Here is a 17,744-nt window from a genome sequence, read left to right on the forward strand (position 1 = left end):
CTGTGGCAATCGTTTTTAAATGCAATTAAGTGGCAATGTTTGCTCTCCTTCTCTCTCTCCGCAGTGCCACTCACCAGCACTCTCTCCCTTTCCCCCTGTGCAGTACTTTGGCTCCTTGGCTAAGCGCCTTAACATTTTAATTGGCCTTCAAAAACAATTGAAACTGGAAATTGGCCCAAAAACTAAACACAATGATTGCCGCAGCTGAAAATCTGCCAGAGAAATCCCAACATTTTCAAGTAAACTTAAATGTTTGCGGGGATGAAAAAAGATTGGAAGTATATTCCTATTTGTATCTTTCTTGGGTATGCAGCTTTCTTTTTCATTGGGTTTCTGTGTAAGGTTTCCGATATATCCACTGAATGCCACAGATTCGAGTTTTACCTGACGAAATCTTTCCAAGAGAGAGTTCAAGATGTCTCTGTATTTTGCTTCCACCTATTTATTTTGGGTCCCACACTTCAAAGTTTCAGTAACTTCCTTCAACTTTCCCTCTAAAATCTCTTACAAAGCTTCAGCTACTAGTAACTATTGTTTTCCATCCCTGAGTTCCCTGAGTCTTCCACCAATATATTCGCCTTTTGTATTCCCTCCCCTTCAGCTAAATCAGCTTCTAGTTCTAGGGAAAAAATTAAGGAATTTTTTAATGTTCACGTCATTAGAAAATGCCAAGCGAAGCGCCACCTGCTCACCCTTGCTGCCTGCTTCCTGTTGCAAAACTCCTCTTTCCGCTTCAACGTTTCAAATGTGAAAGGTTAATACCTTTCCCCAGCCATGACACTGCCACACACACCCGGAGAGGGGCAATGTTTCAGGGATTTCCAACAAAAGAACTGTTGAAGGGTGGGGAGACGAGCGGTCTCGGCGGTTAAAAAAGTAAAGCGAAAACCAGAAACAACAATTAATAATGAATTGTATGGCGAATTGTGTAAAACCACAAGGCAACAGGGGGATGGCAGGAGGAGGAGCAGCCAGCCAGCCAGCCAGCGTCCAGTTTACGCATTCATTTTGTACTCCACACACACACACCCAAAGGGATGAGGGGAAGAGTGCCCTACAGTGGGGAGTACCAGTTGCCCCCTTTTTAAAGGACCACACAGCGTTGATGATGACGGGTACGACCAAGCACCAAGCACCAAGCACCAAGCACCAAGCGACATGGACTGAGGTCCTCCCACGCTGCAGAATGAATGGACGAGGACGTGCGCGTCAAGCAGCGACAGCCAGCAGCCAGCAGGCAGCAGGCAGCAAGGGGCGGCAACAATGAAATGGAAAGTATATTACAAAATGTTGAAAAGCAACAAACAAACAGCAACAACAAAACGAAAGAAAAAACGTTTAGAAAAAATTGCTGTTTCAACAAATTTACAACGGAAGTGGAAAGTGTTCCTCCCAGCCTCTCTCTCTCTCTCTCTCTGTCTCTGAGTGCGTTGCAACTCTCTCTCTGTGTGTGTGTGTGGCTGGTTGATGAATGCGGCATTGCCATCGATTTGCCACTCGAACTCCATTTTGCACTTTTTACCCACAAGCGCTCCCACTTTTCATGGGCAACGCAACAATCATTTTTTCTTTCTTTTTTGCCACACACACACCTTTGGCCAGAGTTTTGCCACCCACAACCGTTGGTGGGGCAGGCAGGTGGCACGGATTTCATTTTGTTTTGCGGACAATGAAAAATCACCGAAACGTACCAAGAGCCAAGCCGAGAGTCGAGAGTCGAAGCTAAGAGCCGCGTTCCTGAGTCTCCTCCTGTCCTGGACCGGAAGTATTTCTCACTTTGGTTTTTCGACTCTTCTTCTCGCTTCGATACTCTTTGCCTCGCTTCTGTTTTCATTTTCTTCTGATTTATGCTCCCTTTTTCTTCATTTTAGTTTTCTTATTGCACCTTTTGGTTCGTGTGCTTGAAGGTTCTTCCGATGGCAGGGTAAAAGAGGGGGATGGATGTAGAAATGGTGCTACATGTGGTGAATGGTGGATTCTGGTTAAGGTTGAAGTATTGGAGAGTATGCTAGTGGTAGAAGCTAGTAACGAGGAAGTTTCCTTCAAAATTTATACATATTTTCACAGAATTCTAATTGTGGTAATCGAGGCCACTTTGGGCATCGAACTTCCTACTACCCTTGCATAGTTCCTCTTCAACTTCCTTCAAATTTATCCATTGAAAACAATCCTTAAACTCCCCGCGCCAAAGTAGAGCATCTCGAAGTGCACCGAAAATACCTGCAGTGTTTTTCCATGACCCAAAAACCCCGCTTAGATCTATCTACGGCTATATTTGGGAGTGTTTCTGTGTGTACTTACATTCATTTCCTGGCATTGTGTGTCCTTGGAGACCGGGTATTCCATTCACACCGACGCCACTGCCACCGATGCCGCCAACGCTGCCGACGCCACCGCCACCGCCAACGCCACCCACACCGCCCATGCCGCCGACACCCATGCCGCTGACGACACTGCCACCAATGCCCCCAATGCCACCGACGCCGCCACCCATGCCGACGCCAACGACACCGCTGCCCGGGTGATAGCTGTAGCCATTCTGTGTGGCATACAGCGCCGTCTTCTGCTCCTCCAGGCTGAGGGCCAAGTCCATCGAGTGCTCGAGGGCCTTGTTGTCCAGTCCGCTGGCGGGGTAGTAGGGCGGCGGTGCCTGACTCTGCTGGGCGGCAACGATGGAGGGACGCACCGAGTCCATTTCATAGTCCTTGGCGGCGGCGCTCTTCTTCGATTGATTCCGCTTGCAGCGGCAGAACATGAGCAGCAGGCCGGCAAACAAAGCAAACACAATGCACGAGACGATTATAGCAATCAGTGTGGGCGTGGCCAAAGCACTAGCCTCCGCAATGTAGGGACGTCCAACTGGGGAGGGGGAGAGAGAGAGAGAATAAAGTCATGAAAAATGCATTCGCTGGAAGGTTTGAAGTGGATGGATGATGGCAGAGAGAAGGAGAATGCCGCTGCTGCTGCTGCTGGATAGCTGACTGTTTGAGTGATTGATTGATTGTCCATCCATCGAGCAGCAGCAGCAGCAGCATCACTCCCATTGAAGTGGTGCAATTGCTCGTAATGGCTCCATCCTGCAGCCTCTACTTACTCTCCGCATCCGTGTAGTCGCCACAATGTTCCAGATTATTGCGCAGACAGAGCTTCACGCGCACCGTCGGACTGTTGTTGTCATCCTCGAGGGCCAAAGTGTTCAGTCCCGCATCGTCCTCATCCTCGCTGATGGTGTGCCCCAAGGCACGACCTCCGCCAATGCGTCGAGTGCCCAGCAGTCGGTCAATGATCTTCTCCTTGTGCGTGGGTCCATTGCCAGACAGTTGCAGATTGTCCACCGTGTCCACCACTTCCCAGGCAGCGCGAGGCGTGTTCCCATGCACCATGGTCTCCACAATGGCCACCAGGGAGAGGCATGTGGCACCCACATCGATGCCCAAAGTGCGACTGCTCGGCTCGTAGGTCACCTGCAGCGGTGGGGGAATGCGACTCACTTTTGTCGTCACGAGAATCTCATTGGAGTAGGGCGAGCCGCTCTTTGGATTCAGTGCCTTCACCTTGAAGGCATAACTCTGATGCTGCTCGAGGGATGTCACCTTGCAGGGTATGTCCCGCTGGCAGTCCACCTCCACCCAATCCGAGTTGGAGTTGGCCAATGTGGCGCAATCGGGTATCAGTTGCTCCTCCCGTGGCATGGCCACACGGCGATAACTGACAAAGAACTTCGTCTTGCTCAAGCCTCCATCGAAGCCGGGATCCCAGCTCAAGGACACGTAATTGTGACCCACATCCATGGCACGCAGATTCGTGGGCTTCTCCGGGGGTCCCTTCTGCTGCAACCGGATTGGGGCACGTATCGTGTTCAAGCTGTTTGCCACGCGGCACGTGTACTCCCCGTAGTCCGAGTGGGTCAACGAATTGATGCGCAGCACTGACGTGTAGATATCATTCTTATCGGATGTCGTGCTAATCTCGTAGTGCCCCTCCGAGGACATGGTCAACGGGGACTGATTGTTGCCATAGAGCCAGACGAACTCCGGCTTTGGGTATGCCTGCACCTTGCACACAACCTCCGCCGTTTCCCTTATGTCAAATGCCACCTTGTTGTACTGGTGCAGGACAATGGGCTCATGTTCGATACGCAGCTGCATGGAGGAGTTGGCAGAGTTCACCTCATTCTGGTAGAGGCACGTGTACTGGCCCCGATCTCCGGGCACCAAGTCGTTGCCATTCGGGCGGGCCTTGCCCCTAAACTTCAACTGGCTCTGCACTGTGACCATGCCATTGAGGCCCTGATCGGGATTCGTTTGCACCTCGTACAGGTTCACCTCGGGTATAATTTCCACATCATCCTTCAGCCACTTGACACTGGGCGCTGGCTTGCCCTTGGCACTGCATGTCACCGTGTAGTCCGTGTCGCCTACGCGCCTTGTCATGTGTTGCTGCAACTTGGCCAAGAACTGTGGCGGCTGATGGATCTCCAGCACAATGGTGGCCATCATGCCAATGCCCAGCTCATTCACCGCATGACAATGATACTTGCCCTCGTTCCCGAGATGCGCCTTGGGTATGGAGTACTGCGGTCCCTGAGCGAGGATCTTCTGGGTGCTCGAGAACTCCCCATCCATGTCGCGGAACCAGCGATACTGCGGCACGGGCCAGCCCGGGGGATTGGCTGAGCAGGTGAGTGTCACTCCGTTGCCCACATGGACCACTGGCTTGTTGGGTGTAATGTACGCCTGTCCGGGGCGATGTCGGACGAGCAGCGCCACTGTGGAGTTGCCTATCCGCTCGCTGCGCTCCTGTCCCTGGCTGTGCATTATGTTGACCGCCCGACAAATGTAGTTCCCGGCATGTTCCGCGCGCACCGAAGCGAGTGTCAAGATGTCCCCGTTGTAGCGAAAGTCTGGAGCTCCCTCCTTCAGCCACTCGATGGTGACGGGTGAGGGATTCGAGGTGACATTGCAGCGTATCGTCACCGTTTCTCCCTCCTCCGCCTCGCGCGTCTTCGACTCAATGACCACCGTGGGGGGATAGAGTATGTCCAAGATGAGCTCCTGCTCGCCCGTCTTGCCCAGTCCATTGTCCGCGCTGCACGTGTACTTGCCAGCATCCTGGACACTCACCCGGTGGATCGTGTGTACCAGCGAGGAGCTAATGAAGCGCCCGTTGCGTGTCCACCGAACATTTGGCACTTTTGGCTTTGCATCGACATTACACTCCAACTTGGCAGTGCGGTCACGTTCCACGCGCAGCGGATTCTCCGGTCCAACCTCCACTCGGGGATAGTCTGCAAGGAGAGAGAGAGAGAGAAGCGAAAATTAGTCAAGGAAGAAGAGTGTGTGGGGTGGCATGTCCCTCTCGTAAATCAAAGGAACCGCAAAATGATGAAAATTAATAAACACGCAGGCAGCGCACAATTTCGGGGGCAACTCGGAAACTTTCCTCTAATTGAATTAGTCATGAAAAAGGATCGACAGGAGCAGCAGTGGCAGGTCCTGCAACTGATAGCTATGACTTGGAGGAGCCCGCTGATTAGGGACTCGCTCGCTGTGTACTGTGTTGTCTGATTAGACACGAAATTTGTCAATTATTAATTAAACTAATGAAGTCCGACCCTCTTCCTCTTTGCTGAGTTACAGAAAGAAATGTCATTAGCATTAGCGGTAGTAGATGGTGATGCTGCCTCGATAATTTTGGGAGTGATACATTGAGGAGTTAACTGATTGATTTGGAGGTCAATTTAAGGTGTATCTGAGGCTACATTTACTCGCATCCGATATCGAGGTGTGAAGCCAGCAAGTAGTTCAATTTGCTTTTATTCATTCAGATACTTTAAGCACACAAAACAGACCCTAACTCAACTCTGTTTCCACCACAATTTCCAAGTGTTTGCACAATTGTGAAGAGCCCAAATCTGTCACAGAAGTCACTCCACCAAAATGTGTCACAGCAGTCAGTCACTCCTCTTACAATAATCAACTTATGGCAGATGACACTACAAATTTGAAGTCAGCTTCAAGTTCATCTCTTACATTTTCATCATTTACTAATTTCCCCAGCAATTTACATTTTTGCCCTGAATTCATCTTCAAGTTTTCATTGCACGGCAGGCGGCAGACGGCAGACGGACGACTGCAAGTCATAGTTCCCCGTACCGTTCCATCCCGACATTAGTGGCCTCTTATGCACCGCAAATGGCGTTAAATGATGTCTTCTCCTGTGCCTTGTGGCGGTGCCAACCACTTTGTAATTAACTGCCCCACGGATAAGTGTCGCCACAGCTTGGAACTGCCCCTTACAGCGAGGAGTTTGCTAAACGAACTGCCTGGCGACTGCCTAATGACTTTGTCCATAAACTTCACCCCACTCCGCCGTGTGCCTTTGCATTGATGGAAGCCTCAGAGAAGCGATGAAAGAGAAGAGGCGTCAGAGAGAACCACTCTTAGTCTGCCGCAGTCCCAAGAAATTGGAGCACAACCCGAACCACCGGACACTGCCACTCCACGAGCTCCAGCTCCAGCTCCATCCCTCGGCTCTGCCACTCTGCCTCTCTGCCTCTCCGCGATGTCTGCCCTTTCCTCTGTCTCTGGCTGCCTTCAGCGCGTAAATTATAGTAAATTGCGTGATTCTGGAAGGGGTTTTGGCTTCTTCCAGGTGTCTTCTGCCACATCTTCCACTTGGAATTGGACCTGGACTTGGACTCTTCTCTTTTGCGTGTTTATGTGCGTGTAATTACATTTGATTGTGTCTGAAAGCCACAGCCCAATGTGGAACCAGAACAAGCAGCATAACCCGAACCCATTAAAGAATTGTTAGCTTAAATCAAGACCCGAGATCGGCGGCGGCGTTTTCGTTTCGCTTTTTGTTTGCTTTTGTGGCTCAGTTTTTGTGGCTTTACCCTCACGTCTAAATGGCTTCAAATTGGCTTAATTGTCACTTTTGTGAACATGTTTTAGCCACAAAAAAGAAAAAAAACAAAGCCATTACACACTGCACATTCTACACATTTTTGAGAGCCAAAAGGCATGCAACAAACAAGAGGCAGAGGCAAGGGGCAGCGCCACAAAACTGACCTAAAAATAGGTCTCCCTACTCCTTGCCCGATGATTACTTTAAAATGGAACCTACGGCGGCTCGAGGGGCGGTAGCAAAGAAGTTCTTTAGGGCAGAGTTCCGTTCAGTTCCGTTCCTACAATTATTTCCCCACACTGTTCCCCTTCGTGTTCATAAATAATCAAAGGACTTCGCGCTGGAAAAGCGTCCGGCAAAAAAAGAAACAATTTTATGCGTGTTTTGCATATAAATTTGCTGCTGATTCTTTTGCGGACATGCCCCGTCCCGCTGCCGCCTCAAATTATGTACGCAAATAATTGAATTAGTTTACAGAGTCCCTCTCCCTTACCCCCCCACCATCAACCATCACCCATCAACCATCAATCCCCCCCTCCAGCGATGGAGAATCGTGTTAGAAATATTTTTCCAATCAATTGCCAAATTGTTGGGCAGTTTCTGCCTCTCCTGCCTCAAAGATCTCTCCTCCTTCCTCTCTATAAATTCTCTTTTCCTGGGAAAAAAAAGTATTCCTGTCCTTCAATAAGTTCTCGCTCGTTCCAAGTACGCCTCCCGGCTGTGCCCAATCCCAAACAATTCGTTCACTTGGAAAATACTATTAACAAACACAAAGGGGAGACCCTCCGAAGGGAGGCTATATTTTTAACAGAGGCCTCCTGAACCTTCCTGCTGCCGCAGTTTACAGTTTGGGAATCCTCTTTACACTCCAGCAACCCTCGCCCCTCACCATTCAGAGTCCAGGACCCTCTTTCCCAGGCAATCTACTCTTCGGAGAACTTATTTCCCCTCCACAAGTCCAAGAGTCCAAGACCTCCGCTTCCTCTATCACAATTTCCCGAAAAAATAAAGTGAAAAAAACATTAAAATAAACTTTAGTTTGGATCTGGAAATGTGAAACAATTTATAAAGCTATAATCAGCCCCGATCCCCCTCGCGAATTAAGAAAAACGAGGGCCAACTAAATTTAATTTTCAATTTTCACATCTCGTAACTCAATTTTAGAGCGGAGAAAAATGTGTGCAAACGTTAAGCGAAGTCTTAGATACACTAATATAAGCAGACACACTTCTTGGAGCTAAAATATGTAGAGAAAAATTCACAGAATTTGCTGGATTTTAATGGTAAAACACCGAGAAATTCCCACTTTACAGGTAAATCCTCTCGTAGTCCCTTTACCCCTTGAAAGCGTATAAAAAAGTGACAAAAATCTAATGCAATTAGTGGAGGGATCTCTGTCGTATCTTTTGCTCCCTAAGCAGCAATTAGTTTACCAGGGACCCTAATTTCAGGGAGTTTTCAGCTACAGCATTCGAGGATTTTCCACCTCCAGCACTCGCGATTAATTTTCACAGCAGGTGGGAAAGCGGTGGGGAAAAGGCAAAGTAACTACGAGAATGAGCAATAAAATTAGCAACAGCAGAAAGCTAATATTAATTTTAATTTTAATTGCAACAAAGCAGCAAAAAACACCCAAAAAAGACAAAGAGACAGAGGGAGAGGGAGAGATAGAGCTGCGGAAAAAGGGAATCTCTCGAAAGAGTGAACAGAAGAGAAATCCATTAAAAATAATCGACAGAGCTTTAACAGAGTTCAAGTCAATGGCCATTGCTTAACTTGGCCAAATCCAATTTGGATGTGTGTGGCAGGGCAGAGGGGGGGGGGGGGGGGGGGGGGGGGGGGGGGAGGCAGTAGGGACAGGCACGCGCTTCAGGCCACAGGCCAACGCGAAAAGCACAGCCAAAAAGGAGGCAAAAAGCAGCAGCAAAAGCGATTTGATATGGCCAACAAGCGGGCTAGGGCTACCCCCCGCCCAAACCAAGGAAAACCCCACAAACTCTCACGCGAAAATTGCCCCGAGCCGAAAAGATAAATGATAAGGCGAATAAGCCACACGATTGGCAGTGCCACAAGGCTCTAGGCAGGCAGGCAGGCCTTTGCTTCTGCGCTGCGTCTTGTCTTTCCTTCATTTGTAACTAATGAATGTTAAAACTTTAAAAAACGAAACAACCAATAAATTACAGTCCTTTCATTTGCGGAGAAATGTACAGCCCAGAGTTTGGACTCTGCCAGCTCTTCGAGGGATCTCTCTCGAGTTCTATCTTTTTGGAGTTCTTCCTCTTTGAGCTTCCTCTCTGCGGCATCTTCTTCCCCTTGCTGATGTTTGCCATGATTTTCATCATCTACTAAATGTTTTTCTTTTGGCCTTTCAAGTTTTTCTCGTTCCTCAAAGCCTGCTGCTGCCGCTGCTGCCACATATGGATGCTGCCAGCCTGCCACCAGATGGTTTGCTTTGGTAACTTGTTAGTTTTCTTTAGTGGCCCTTACAGGGAGAGGTGGAGGAGAGTTCCTATAGATTCATAGATGATACTCCAGCAGAGACATAGATGGAGATGGCCCTGGCCATTGGCTGTCTCTCTGTGTGTGTTGCCCGGCTTGTTTTGCTATTAAGTCAAGAATTTTTATAGCATTTAGTTGGAAAAGCTCAACATATTTCCACTCCAGAATCTCCACTCGAGAGGGGAATGCTGTGGGGGCTGCTCTACGCATAACTCGTGCCTGCTGTCAGCGCATTTGAGCTATGAGCTCTGTGTGGTTTCTGGTCTCTGGCTTTTTATTAGTTTCTTGTTTGCTTTTCCCTCCGTCCCTGCCCCCTGTCTGTCTCTGGCTGTGCGGCTGAAAGTGGTTTTCGGACCATACACACACACACACACACACACACACATTTCTGGCTAACTAGTTACTAAATTGAGCGCATAAACTAAAACAACTGCGGCCCCACCGCAGAGGAGGCCGAAACCAGAGCCAGAGCCAGAACCAGACCAAAAGCAAAACCAAAGAGGAAACTGGCTGGTAACTGCTCATAAATTACAGGAAGACACTAGTCAAAGAGGAGGTAGAGGGGAGTAGCCAATGGTGGACAGTATTTAGCAATCACATTAAGTCCGAGAAAAGAACAAGAAAATCGTTTAATTGAACACCAGAAACCAGTCGGAGAGACTTCAACTTGAAGTTCGAAGAGACTTCGAGACGCTAACGATACGCGGAAAAAAAGAGACACAAAGGCACTCAGCCCCAAAGATGCTAGATACAAGATACAAGTTACAAGATAGTACTTAAAGACACCTGCGTCTATCCATAAATGATCAACATTAAAGTTAGGAAAGAACAAATATGTGTTCCAGGAAAACAAAGAGACGGAGCAAAAAAGGGAATTAAATGAGCAAAGAACAAAAAGGAATTAAATGAGCAAAAGAAAACTAAGCAGCAATTGTATGCCTAAGAATGTTGCTGAAGGATTGCAATGATGCCAGAGAAACTGTACTTAGTGGAAGGCAATGAAGGTGGAAAGCTTGGAGCTAGCACAGCTTCGAATAGCAAAGATCTAAACAAAATAAATATGCAATAATTCCATGCAATTCGTGGAAGCTGCCTTTTGGCACAATTTCTGCGCCAAAATTATCTTCAAAAGCGGCAACCAGTCGATGTTTATCGCACAACCGAAAATGTACGTTGTACGTGCCTAAATACTGGAGATCCATCAAAACGAAACATCCAACGAAGCAGCAACTGGAAAACGTGCCACAAAAATACACAAAGAAACACAGACTTCCATACGGAGCATTTTGCACTTTAAAGCGATCACGAACTGTGGGATCAAAGCCCAACAAAACAGATATAAAGATACGATGGAACATATTTTCCAGGCTACAAATGTTTTAGGCTTTATTTTTGTTTGTTGTTTCAGGTTTCTGTGTCAATTTTCTATGGCACAAATCTCTGGACAAGTCCTCTCTCTGCCCCTCCATCATCATCAACTCTCGGGAGTGGAAAAATGGCAAATGAAATGTGCAAAAAGCTTTTAAAAAAAAACCAAAAGCAATAAGAGACCGAAAAACCAAACTGATAAACGGACAAATGTTTATTGTACTCAAATTTTTATTGGCCGCACAGGCACAGGCCCATATGCAGATACAAAGATACACACGCACACACATGTTTGTGTGTACTACATGCGTTGAGGACAATGGTTTTTGGGCCATAAAATGAAACCAAATTGTGCCGACCAAAGCAAATGTTTGGTCAAAAACAGCAGCAACAAAAAGAGAATAGATGATAAAAACACAAAAGGCCACAGAAGAAGCGACTGAAACGACAGATACTCTTTCCAGATTCAACGATTAATGGTTTTAGATATATTTAATAGTCATTGAGGTTGATAAATTATGATTTAGTTGTGCCCAGAAATAAAATAAAATATTTATAAAACAATTTCTGTGGAGATAAGTAGGACACACTTGGGTATGAAATTGTGGAACTATTTTGAAAGTCCGTATACCTATGATCTTCCAGGCTGCATAAACACATCCATAAATATAAAGTAAAGCATTTTCCCCTAACAAATTGGACACTCAAAGCTGCTTCTCCCTCTCTGTAATTGCTGCAAAAACCTTATTCTAGCCCTGTCACTGCCATTTTAATGCACAAATAAATTCCCAAAAATCAAAGAAAAAGTTACACAGACAAATCAAGTAGAGATATAATAAAATAAAATATTGCCTGCGCATATGAAGCATGAATTGTATGGATCTTCTGCCACAGCCACTGCCTCTGTCCCTGCCACTGTTGTTTGCCTTAAAACATATTGATAAACTACAGACGACTCTGTGTGGACTCTCTCTCTCTCTCTCTCTGTGGTGTGTGCTGCAAATGAACGTGTAAACAAACAGATGTAGTATCTGTGCATCTGTCAGATACAAATGAACAAACACAACATAATTGGAAGGCTGCTTTTTCCCTGGGCGCCAAAAACACTCCCGATTCCCGATTTCTCTCTCTCTCTCTATCTCTCTGTCCAGTTTTCAGTTTATTTTTATGGCACACAATTTGTGGCAAATCAATGAAAAACTTATTCTAATTTTATGGGCTTCCACAAGTTCCAGACATAAACAAATTTCTACATTTCTCACTCTATAAGAACACCTCTCTCTGCCCCTCTCCATCTCTCTCTCTCTGGCTGCACCCAAAAAATTAATTTAAAAGGCAGCAGCACAAAGTTTTTCTCGCTATTTAAACAACACACATTTTTGTAAATTGTCTAGTTCGGAATTTTAATGGTAACACAGCAACAACAACAACAAAAGGGAGCCCCAGAAAATGGGAAATGGAAAATGGCTGTGGGCTCTGGTCTCTAGTTTATTTTTTTTCCGGGCACGGCAGAAGCTACTTTAAATAGGCAGCAAAATTATTGACAAAGTTTTTTGCTCCCCACATGGAGATTTGGAGTGGGAAATAAATGGAAGGAGAAGTGTGGGGGGCAGGGGAACTGCTATGATGGGTGCGAAGATCTAGGGAAAACTCTGTGCCGCTTGATGATGTGAGCGGAGAGAGAGAGAGAGAGAGAGAGAGAGAGATGCCACAAACGATGTCATTAGTGTTGGCATTTACTTTTGTTGCTGCCGACCCATAGACTTTTCCCTTTATTTGCACAGTAGCAGATGTGGCAGAAGAAGAGAGCCAGAAGGCGGCCCAGAGGACGTGGCAAAAGCAGAGCCAGAGCCGTAGATGTGCCAGCTAAAACTGGTAGCAAAAACTGGTACTGGTATTACCCATAGACACAACAAAGCAGCAACAAAAACAGTAACAGAAAACTTTTGCTTTTTATTTTATTTACTTGAAGCGCAACAAAACAAAACAAAAAGCGAAGAGAGAGCACCAAAAGTGGGAAGCAAACAAAAGTTCAGCATAGGCTGGTAGCCAAAAATATAGCCACTCCATGGGGAGTTATTATGGAACCAAGGAGGGCTCCGAATACCCTCACATAATTTTGTGGAATTTTCTGTAAAAATCCAGACTTGTGATTAATTGTACTCTTTCCGAAGGCCAGAACGATATTCAGTAATCCATACATTCCTTCTGGCTTTTCTTGAACTCAATCTCCAGCTTCTATTACCCTTTTTTGGCGCTTAGGGTATACAATTAAATAGGCCAAGCGATTTGCACAACCCGCGGAAATAAAGAAAAAAGGGGCCAAACACACAGCTAGAGATGCAAATACGCAGACACTCAGCTAAAGATACAGATACACAGACACAGATACAGATACACTCATCCACGTAGCACGTAAAGTACATTTTGGAATGGCGTAATTTTGCACCCGAAACAACTTGGGTAAAAATAGGCTAAAACGATGATGATGGTGATGACGATTATGGTGATGATTGTGATGGTGGAAACATTGAGATCTGAACAGTTGAGCAATTGCAGGCGGCAGTCGGACTGAAGCTTTGTTTAACTTTATCCAAAAAAAAAGGAGAAGAGACTCTCCCCTCTGTCTGTGCTTTCCGCACATAAAAAAGAAACAAAAGTGTAGCCTAAAATTAGGCGAACAGAGGGAAAAGAATTACTTGCAAAAAATAAATAAAGCAAATAAAAGGAAAAGTTTTCCTGAGCCCAGCAGCACGTGCGGGATCAGGGTAGGGGTAGCCGCTGGGGTAGCCCCCATTCTAGTGATAACCTTGCCCCATAATAAACTCAATTCATGCCTCAACTTCAAGGGGGCAGGAGCAGCAGCAACTTGCAGCTGCGTCTGGCAGTGGAAGTGGAGGGGAGCTCTGCGCTTTTCGGGCACCAGAAGTGCCATTGTCTTGGCGCCTAGTCTCCCCCTTTGCCGTCTTGTGACCTAAATAATTAAATTCATTTTGGGAAGGCAGCAGGCGACAAAAAAGACAAGACCCAGGACACAGACACGGAAGAGGAGAGGAGAAGTTGGAGATACTCTCGGATGGGAAGAGATCCCTGAACTATTGGCTGTGGCATGGGGCAGGTTCTGTGTGGCGTTTCAGCCTCAAATTATATTTCTTCTTCGTCATGCAGCAGCGCCCATCGGTCGCCTATTGCTTAAAGCTTCGAGCTTCTGTCACAGCTGTTTCCTTCCTTGTCCCCAGAGACCCACAAGGAGTATCCGAAAGGAAACTTTCCTTTTAGCAGACTTAAGGTGTCCCTGCAGCAGCAGCTGCTCCTCCCCGCTCCCTCTTTGGGCAATGCATTTCGTTTCATTTAATTTTATGTTAAATTAATTTGCTGCTGCTGGAGGCATTGGAGGCAGTGGCAGGAAGCATCAAGAAGGACTTGCACTTTTATGCAGATTTTTCCATTGCTTTTGTAAATATTTAGTTAATTTTCAAGAGATTTCCCACAGCAGGGAAACTGTCTCTTGGCCAGAAATTGCATTAGGCGGAAAGGGAGAGCTGTACAAATGTATCTGTAACTGTATTTGTAGCTGTAACTACTGCAGCTGCTGCTATTTCCTGCTGCCAGTCTCACTTTCAGTTTAATTTCCCTGAAAGGTGTCTGAAAATAGTTACGCAAATTGCTTTGACTTTGCATGTTTGTGCAGTCGCAAGAAAGTGGCAGAACGGACACAAAAGGACGTACAAAAGGGAGCACAAGAGAGGGATGGCAAAGGAGGAGCAACAGTTTTTTGGTAGTTGAATGCAGCAGATGCGGATACGCAGATATGCAGATACAAGATACTGTTGTCGCTTGGCTACCTTTTCGCACTTTTTCTACAGCTTTTCTGTTAACTGCCGCTGAAATATGCTTTCTTCGACAAACGATCTTTGCAAATTTCAAACTTCTATCAGCAATGTCTGTGCAAAATCTTTTCTTCCCCGCGAAGACGCTTTTCGTCCACAAATTAATTCCTCAAAAATTCTTAATCTTGACCACGAAACTCCCCCTGAGCAATCCATAGGGTTTCCGTCTTTTCCTATGTTTTCTGGCTATTTTTTCTTAATTTATTTCTATGTTTCAGTTGAGTCATGATTGCGGTGTGGCAATGGCAGTGGCAGCACCAGCTGCTGTTGCATAACTCAGGGCGCTTCATCATCGTATGGCAACCCTCAGGGAACGGACACACAAACACACACAGTGGCAACAAAAACACATTCAAAGGTTGTTGCTGCTGCTGCAGTGGCAAGCTCTTCTCTGCTCTACGATGTTTTTGTTATGACAGCCCAGCGGCCAAAGCCAGAACCAAAGTCGCTGCTGATGCTGCCGCCCCTGCCGCTGCATTTTGGTTGCCCCCAAGCGGCGTCAGCTGCTCCAACTCCAACTCCGGCTGCTGCTGCTGCTGTACCTCCTCCTCCACTGACAGCTGGCTGTTGATGCTCCTCCCACACTCTGCTGCTGCTCCTATTTGTTGTTGCAAGTCAAGTAGAAGCTGCACTAACTGTAAACAATGCAAACGGCCGAAGCAGCCCCCGGCCACAGCCACAAAAACCTGCCCACACCCGCAGGCCCCAGGCAGGAGCAGGCAGCACCAGTCCCCCGCTTGAGGCAGGAGCCTAGGCAGCAGGAGAAATGTAAATACAATTTTTAAATTAACTCCCGGCAATGCCACGTGCGCTTCTTCAGCTCCAGCTACAGCTCCAGCTTTGGTTTTTTCTCTACTTTTTTCTTTGGTTACCCTGTGGCGGGAAAGATAGCAAGGGGAGTGTGGGATGGAGGCAAGCACGTGACTCATTAGAAATTAATCCCATATATAATTGTCTGTCTGAAATTTAGACTCCAAACTCATAAAAGGATCTTTTTCAGGCGCTTATCTATTCATAATTTTCCATACACTTATCCAGATTAGTTTCGATTCAATTGCAAAACGATCTTGGACGGTGTTCCTTCTCCAGGGTATCTTTCAAGTCTTTCAAGCTTTTTTCATTCAGTTTCTGTTTCAGTTGCACTTGCAGTGTGTGGTGTGGTGTGGTGTGGTGTGGCTACCACCTCCACCTCGTCCTCCTGCAGCATGAGGCATGGGGAAAACCATCTGCCATTCGCTGCAGGAAATGTATCTACATATGTAACGTGCAATATTCAAGATTCTTCTTGTTCATATTGTGCACTGGCAGTAGTACCCCGCCGCAGTGCCCCCGACTATGAGGCACTTTCTGTAGTTGTTTTTGCTGGTGCCACCGATACGATACTCATGCCCATGCCCATGCCCATGCCCATGCCCATTCCCCTCTCCAGCATGTGTTGTTGTTTTCCGTGTAGTTTTCTTTCATTCCCCTCCTTTTTTGTGCACTTTTTATTTGCTGTTTTGGTTGGCATTTTAGCTTTTGTAACTTGTTCCATTTGTTCAGCACTTTGCGTAGTTTTCTTATTTTTCTTGTTCTTGCATTTGTTGTTTTTTTCGCTGGTTCCTTGCCTTTTCCCTTCCCTCTCTCCACCCCCCTTCTCACACTCTCGCACCATCATCATCATCATCAGCGCCTGAAGAGTGTGATATGTGGGTACTTCGATAGTTTTCTGCGCTTTCTGCGTCCTCTCTCTCTCTCTCTCTCTCTCTCTCTCTCTTTCCGTTCTGCCACATTTACGGACTTTATTTGCCTGCAGATTTTTCATACTTTACTTCTCATACTCCCACTCCCCACCATTGCACGCTTTCTCCTTCTCTTGCTATTTCATTGCTCTCTTCGCCACCGCACTCCTTCGCAGCGACTCTTCTTTACTGCCTTCGCTCTCTACTTTGCCTGTCAATTGCCTTGCACTCCCACAAACTAACCTAGTCAGGGTATTATCCATTGCTTTATTGGGTTATCGTGGGGCTTAGTGGGAGGCGGCAGTGGCCCAGCGTTGCAGTTTCACTTGCCAGTGGCTTTCTACATAAAGATAATAATGATTTATGACCTCTGAACTACTAAGGGAATACTCAAAGGATGCGCATGAGAAAATTCGAGAGTAATATTCTGTTTTTTTTCTACATTTATTGCGTGGGAATGTTCTGGTGGAATTTCTAATTTTTTCCACAAATACCTGCCACAAATCTCCCTCCAAAGAGCATCCCAAAGTTCCCTTGCATCTCATCTGGTTTCTATCTCACTCTATTTGTATTTTTGATGCCATTTTGTTGCCCCCGAGCGACATGTGTGTCCTAAAAACGGTTCACAACTCCAAAACTGTATGCTCTTCAGCAGCAGGCAGCTCCTGCTCTCTGTTTTCCCTCCGCCATGAAAATTCCACACATTGCAACTGTCTTCGAGAACTAATAAATTTGCATGCAGACATTTTGATGTGTGTGTAAATGTTTTACGCCGCTTCAGGCGGCTGTCGAAAACTATGAAATATAATTTCAAATTTTTTATAATTTCCGGTATAAAGAATTTACATTTCCCCCTCTAGTATTTACCACAAAATTAGTTTAATAGAAAACGTGGAAATTTTGTGTGCTCCAAAATGCAAAATGCCAAAACAAAAACAACTTTTAATTAGCCAACAAATGTTTTGGGGCAACAAAACAAACAAACAAACAGCCGAACGGAGCGGCACGGACCCACAGAAATGTTCAGCTGAAATGTAATTAAAACGTATTCCATGGTAAAATTCCTTGCGGGTAAAAAAGCCAAAAAATACAATTCATATTTCTGGTCAAGTTCTACAAATTTCATTTACACGAAAAACTCGCAAAATAAAATCGACAGCCAAAAAAAGGAGACAGACTAAACCGAAGGGCAGTGGCAGTCAGTTTTAGGCCAAAGTGCACATCCCAACTGATGGAATCAACTTTCGTGGGGCAGTCCATGGATTTTCCAATGGGTTTCCCCTTACAAACCATCGACTCTATGTTGAACAACTGCAACATTTGTTTGGGGGGTGGTTAAGTCAGTGGAGTGGAGTTT

At 46.3% G+C, this 17,744-nt stretch overlaps 1 protein-coding gene across 3 annotated transcripts in view; it reads right to left on the bottom strand.

Annotated features, from left to right (window-relative positions):
• LOC117582543 (Down syndrome cell adhesion molecule-like protein Dscam2) overlaps positions 1-17,744 on the bottom strand; it is a 117,668-nt gene that overhangs the window by 27,458 nt on the left and 72,466 nt on the right. For all 3 annotated transcript variants that reach the window (XM_034270351.1, XM_034270352.1, XM_034270353.1), the window contains 2 exons: positions 3,095-5,287; positions 2,302-2,859 (listed from right to left, as the gene is read on the bottom strand). In XM_034270351.1, the coding sequence (XP_034126242.1) occupies positions 2,302-2,859; positions 3,095-5,287 (2,751 nt within the window). The remainder of the gene's footprint in view (positions 1-2,301; positions 2,860-3,094; positions 5,288-17,744) is intronic.

The sequence above is a fragment of the Drosophila guanche genome, unplaced genomic scaffold, assembly GCF_900245975.1.
Source record: "Drosophila guanche unplaced genomic scaffold, DGUA_6, whole genome shotgun sequence".
NCBI classification, from domain to species: domain Eukaryota; kingdom Metazoa; phylum Arthropoda; class Insecta; order Diptera; family Drosophilidae; genus Drosophila; species Drosophila guanche.